General features: G+C 37.1%; 1 protein-coding gene across 4 annotated transcripts in view; it reads right to left on the bottom strand.

Annotated features, from left to right (window-relative positions):
• Positions 1–458: 458 nt before the first annotated feature.
• The window catches only part of BICRAL (BICRA like chromatin remodeling complex associated protein), a 46,016-nt gene continuing 40,474 nt past the window's right edge, over positions 459–6,000 (bottom strand). For all 4 annotated transcript variants that reach the window (XM_069852883.1, XM_069852882.1, XM_069852881.1 and 1 more), the window contains 5 exons: positions 4,769–4,830; positions 4,501–4,646; positions 4,239–4,333; positions 2,515–2,617; positions 459–1,698 (listed from right to left, as the gene is read on the bottom strand). In XM_069852883.1, coding sequence (XP_069708984.1) covers positions 896–1,698; positions 2,515–2,617; positions 4,239–4,333; positions 4,501–4,646; positions 4,769–4,830 — 1,209 coding nt within the window. In that variant the 3' untranslated portion in view covers positions 459–895. The remainder of the gene's footprint in view (positions 1,699–2,514; positions 2,618–4,238; positions 4,334–4,500; positions 4,647–4,768; positions 4,831–6,000) is intronic.

Below are 6,000 nucleotides of genomic sequence, written 5' to 3'. Positions count from 1 at the left end.
TCAAATAAAAGTGCTTCTGACACTTGGTCTAAAAAAAACCAAACAACAAATAAAAAAAAAACATCTATACCACTTCAGAAAGACTCAAGGCTGACTACATCCAATTATAAAATGCAAAATCTTTCCTCAAGAGTTAACATATATATGTATTATATATATAAATTCATGGCTCTATCATGGCCTCATCCTGTACACTTTGCCATTTACTGGCTTCCATTCTACCTTCCTTAGTCAAGCATTTATTACTTCATATCATGCCACTGTGACTAAGATCATATAATATCATCCCACAGACTAAAGTTACCCACTACAAATATATCATCAAGTACTAGTTTCTGCTCAGAAAGCAACAGAAAAGCACTTTAAATTTAAATTATGAAGCCTTGTAAACACACTGATGATAGCCTTCCAACTTAAGAATCCTAGAACACAGATTCATTAACAAAGCAAATAATCACTTCTGAATAGAGGTACAGTGGGTTTTCCAGAAAAAATAAAACTTTGATGATTTGTTGAAGAGAATGCTAGGGGAGAATTGTTGCTTCCATCACTTTTTAAAAACATTTTCTTAATAAATATATCCTTTCAAACGACTGTGATTGTCAGTATATCACCGTATTACATAGGGCCTAGCAACCTGCAATCTTGTTATGTTGCAGTACTGCACAATTACCAAAAGCACTATAATACTTGAAATAGTAAGGCCCTAACAGACTGCATTCTAACAAGGATTAACTTTACTTGGTTATCTCACTGTAACCACAATGAGTATTGCTCTCAAACACAGAACAGAATCTAGTTGAGAAAGGTTAACCTTAAATGCATGTCAGGCTGTACTTGTGGTGTCATTCACATTTGCTTCTGCTAAGAGAAACATAACTTGTCCATTTAACTATTAACACTCTAAGATACTATTTACAGCTGCTTCTAAAATAGAGTCAGTTTCTACACCACCTTCACTGTGGTCTGGAATAAATTTTTCCAGGCAGTTTTCCTGTGAAGCAATAGGTGAAAAATTAGGAAATTCTAATTCAACTGAGCCACTACTTGTAGCCTCATTTTGTGGCTGTCTCCCCGCTTTTTTAAGTTCCAAAATGTTTTTAAATGTAGTTTCTAAACTCTTACTGAGCAGTAAGTCTTGCTGGGGTTCACCAGAGCCTTTCCTGTTATCAGGATGTAAAACCTCATTCTTTGGAGAGCTCCTCAGAGTTTTGTCTTGGAGGGAATTATTACACGTTACCTTTGAGAAAGACTGAACTGTGTTCCTTGGTGTTTTGTTGTGTGTTCCATGACCACCTCTTGACACAGTTTTTGACAAGTCTTCAGAACTCAAAGAATTCTCAGTGGACTTGGCAAGATTTTTCCCAGCCATCTTTTCTTCAGAAAGGGCCGTGTATTGGCTCTCAGAAGAACAATTAGCTTTTTCAAACTTTAAAGCTTTAGAGAGGCTCTCCGTTTTTTTACTAGAAGCTATTCCTTCTTGTGGTGTCAGAACATGGTTAGGCACTGGAGGAAGTTTACTGTGGTTTGTGCACTCTGCTGAGCTGGATTTTGGTCGGTCTCTGGCTTGGGTTTTGGTAGTCTGACTTCGAGAAGGTAATGTTTTGCCAGACTGATGGTCACTTTTGCTGGACTGTGCTTCTTCAGCTGTTTTATCAAATTGTTTGGCAGAACAACAAAAATCAGCTTGATAACCATCTGAAAATTAAGTAACAACATTTTACTTAAGTTACCTATACATCAAAATAACAAGACACCCCAACGTAGTTTCTGAGTATTAAAATTCAAATGAAGATATTGTTCTGTAGGCTGTGGACATTAAGAGATGCACACATGCTTAAATGTTCTGCTACATCCTGTGTAGGAGATCATCACCAAATTTATCAGCATACCACACATGTACGTACACTATAAAACCAGACTAAGGGCACTTCTTAGCATTCCAAATATGCAAATGTGGTATCTGGAAGACTAACAGTTCCTTCTATACATTCTCTGAATCTCTTTTAAAATATGCAGAATACGCAGAACATTTAAACAAACAGGAACTGTAGTCTTACACAGTGTGTTTCTATTTGAACATTCAACAACAGTCTGGTCAAAAATGCTGCCACTTAAGTAGCCATGACATTCCAAAAGCAACACTTCCTTAAGATGAACAAGAGTATTCACACTTCATACAGCTGTGTTCTTTCTGAATGCCAGCAAACTCACAGGTTCCTTCCTATCAGAATTAAGACCATGCAGGAGTCATGACTATTGTCGAAAGAAGCTTGGAAATATTTCTCTGCCAAAGAGGCCAAACATACCTTTCCCTCAAATTACTGCCCTCAACCTTACAGAGACCCTAGACCACTGAGTTTTGGAGTTACCAAAACTTAACTTGAAACTCCTCATTCAGTATTTTGATTACTGGAATCCCTAGCAATCAGTGCCTCACTGTGGCCACAACTATTTTTGAACACTCCACATTCATGCTACTTTTATAAGATTCAGGAGTTAACCATTACTTACCAGGATCCACTAGTGCAAGACGCTTATCCCGGGTCAGAGATGCCCTTTCTTCCTGGTTAAACATCCTATCAATCATAACCATTTCTGCAGAGGGATTTATTCGCTGCAGGAAAAAGATGAAACAAACAACCATCTCTGCAGTTACTCATATGTTTGTACCAAACCAAAACACTTATAGCTTAGCTACTCTTCAAAGAAGAAGTCTTTTATTAGGCATTTGTGGGGAATGATTACAATTTCACAGCATCTTCAAAGAACTTGACTGAGACCCCCAACCACTACTGAAAACTCAACTATAAAATATTATTCACATTTTATGGTGCATATTATTTGTTAAAGACTTTTAAAAAAAGAATTACTACTCCAATTGTAAGAGCTGTACCTTTTCAGGACTGAGTACGTTTACCACTGTACACAATTGTTTACATAATACAGTACCTTTCTCTTTTAAAGAAAAAAACAGCAAAAATCTTGCAAAGGGCACACCTATCTTCTTGTTTCTTCCCTGTACTTCTCTCCCATCCTTCTAACTAGCTGTTGTTGAGTTGCATTTTGCTGGCAATGCCTTCAGAATAAAGTTCAGTTGCTACTAAATTGCAACACAGGCAACCCGTTCCAAACCCGAATACTATGTGAAGTAACATCTTCAAAATGACCAAATGGGATTTACCATACAACATATGAGATGCTAGAAAAACATATTTTAACTTCTATCCCTCCTTTGAACCTGCAATTACTTGCAAATATTTGATGGTTAGTATCCTTCTTAATGGGACTGCTAGATTCCAAAACTATATTAATTCTAACACTTACATTATATATTCCTGTCTCTACAGCAGAGTGATTTCAAAGCCTATTATATTCAAAACCCAAACACTTCCAGGCTGCAAACTACCATCTCTGAAGCCACAATGCTATTTCTTGATCCTTGTAAAATTCACTCTTAAAGTAACTTTGTCCGTTTTCCTTCAACCTCATCTCTGAGATCGTGAAAGCACTTGAATCAGAAGCATTTCTGATAAAAACATGAGACTCCACATAGTTTCTACAGAGAAGTAATGATTTCCTACATTGCAATATATAGCTCTAATTATAGTACAGCTAGAGGCCTCTCAATGAAGCTTATCAACATTCTTTCAGACTCTATCACCCACACAATTATACAGAAATTGTCTGCCTGACTACCACATCCTGTTCAGTGCAAGAGCAAAGTATAAGTAGAGAGCAGAAGGTCGCGTGTCTTAAATGCCTATGGCTTTTATGTACATATATAATGTATACATATATTTTTTATATACGTATATATTTTTATATATACATTTAATACATATATATGTATACGCATATATATAGACACATATGTGTATACATATATGTACGTGTATATATATTTATATTTATATATATAACAGCACCCTTATTTAGGCAGTATGTGAAATACAAACTCCACCCATTTCACCGATTTTGACATTTGTGCATACACTTAAAAATCCAGGCTGGCCACTGAGGCTGCTAATGCAATAACAAGTACACTGGCGCTATATATATATATGTATATATATGTATGTATGTATGTATGTCTAAAACCTTCGTATATGCATTTCTCACCTGTACCAATGAAACAATTTGTAATGCCAGTTCTCACCTTCCTGTAGACGTATTTTTTTAAAAAAAAATTAATCACATCCTATAAACACAGAATGTACCTGGTTTATACACCTTACCATTGCATCTTCTATAAGCAAACATCTGTATTTGTTCAGCATTGCCTGTGTCCTCTTCAGAAGCTGTGTAGCTACAGATTCAAATTCATTGTCCACTAGAAAGACAAAAGTATACTTTCAAATACTGCTCTTCAGTAATTGGAAGGTCCAGTAACCTGCATGGATTTAAAAATGTTCCCTTTCTTATTGCTCTAACTTACATAAAGAATTCTTTCAATACATTGACTACAAACATACTGCCAGTTTTTAAAAAGAAAAATACCTTTTCTTAAGTCTTCCTCTGTTGGCAGTGATCCCTGGCACACATGGTATGAAAGAAGTCTCTGAACAGCATCATTTAATGATCTGAACTGACTTTTATCTGGTGTCACTGCATACACTTGATCCTTCTGTAACTGCTGTAGAATGCTACAAGGAAAATTAATGATATGTAATTAACACATACTCTAACAGAAGTTAATACATTGACAAAAACTAAAGAAGGCTAGAGGAAATATCTACAACAAAATTAGAAATGAAGAATGACTTACAGAGCTCCTTTAGTTAACTGTTTAGCAGCAGGCCTTTTCTGTCCAACTAAATGACCATCCACCTAAGTTCAAAATCAAAGACAAAATTAAAATACATTCCTTTCTTTGCAAAGCCTAAGACTTAATTGGCAGAAATAAATGCTGAAGCTATCACCAATAGTAAGTGTAACCACCATGTAAGAATAAACACTTCCAACTATCTCCTATTTTCAGAGGTCACTCTATCAATGAAATACAGAATAAATAACATATATATCTTACATAAACCAAAGGTCTGAAACATTGCCTGTAGGCAAATTCTACTGTAGTGCATATATGTGCTTCACTAGGAAGAAGGCCGGTTATCAAATTTAGCAGGTGACAAAAAGAAAAGGTACAATAAAAACTTTTCTAAAGAAATCTGCTCTCAAGAACTGCCTCTGCATTTTGCAGTTGATGTCCACCTTGCCCGATTTTGATGGATTAGTACATCTGTCTTTGAAAGCAGGCTAAGGTAGTACATCCAAATTCTCAAAAGTCATGGTGGCTGAGTGGTAAGTGAAAGTGGTTCTAGGAATTCTGTTTTGGTGTCAATGCTATAAATACACTCACCAGGTAGATCTACACTATCATCTCCTTTCCTTAGACTTCTACGAAGCCAAGGTTTTTCAAGGGAACCATATCCTAACGTGTGGGCCTCTCTGAGGTGGTAAAGGCTTATACCAACCTGTCAGCCTCACCACTGTGCCTGGGAAGATCATGCAACAGATCCTCCTAGAAGCTATGCTAAAGCACATGGAGGTAATTAATGGCAGCCAGCACAGCTTCACCAGGGGCAAATCCTGTATGACCAGCTTAGTGGCTTTCTATGACAGGGTAACTGCAGCAGTGGACAAGAGTAAACTGGAGAAGGCGATCTATCTAAATTTCTGTAAAGCTTTTGACACAGTCCTCCACAACATCCTCCTCTCTAAATTGGAGAGAGATGGATTTGATGGGTGGACAGTACGGTGGATAAGAAACTGGTTGGATGGTCGTATTCTGAGTCAATGGCTCAAAGTCCAGATGGAGTTCCATGACAACTGGTGTCCCTCAGGGGTCCGTACTGGGACCAGTGCTGTTTAATATCTTCATCAATGCTATTGACAGCGAGATTGAGTGCATCCTCAGCAAGTTTGCAGATGCCTCAAGCTGAGTGGTGTAGTTACCACACCAGAAGGACAGGATGTCATCCAGAGGGACCTGGACAGGCT

Source organism: Phaenicophaeus curvirostris, chromosome 2, assembly GCF_032191515.1.
Source record: "Phaenicophaeus curvirostris isolate KB17595 chromosome 2, BPBGC_Pcur_1.0, whole genome shotgun sequence".
Classification (NCBI taxonomy): Eukaryota; Metazoa; Chordata; class Aves; order Cuculiformes; family Cuculidae; genus Phaenicophaeus; species Phaenicophaeus curvirostris.
Note: the sequence above shows the minus strand (reverse complement) of the source record. Positions and strands in the feature narration are given on the sequence as shown.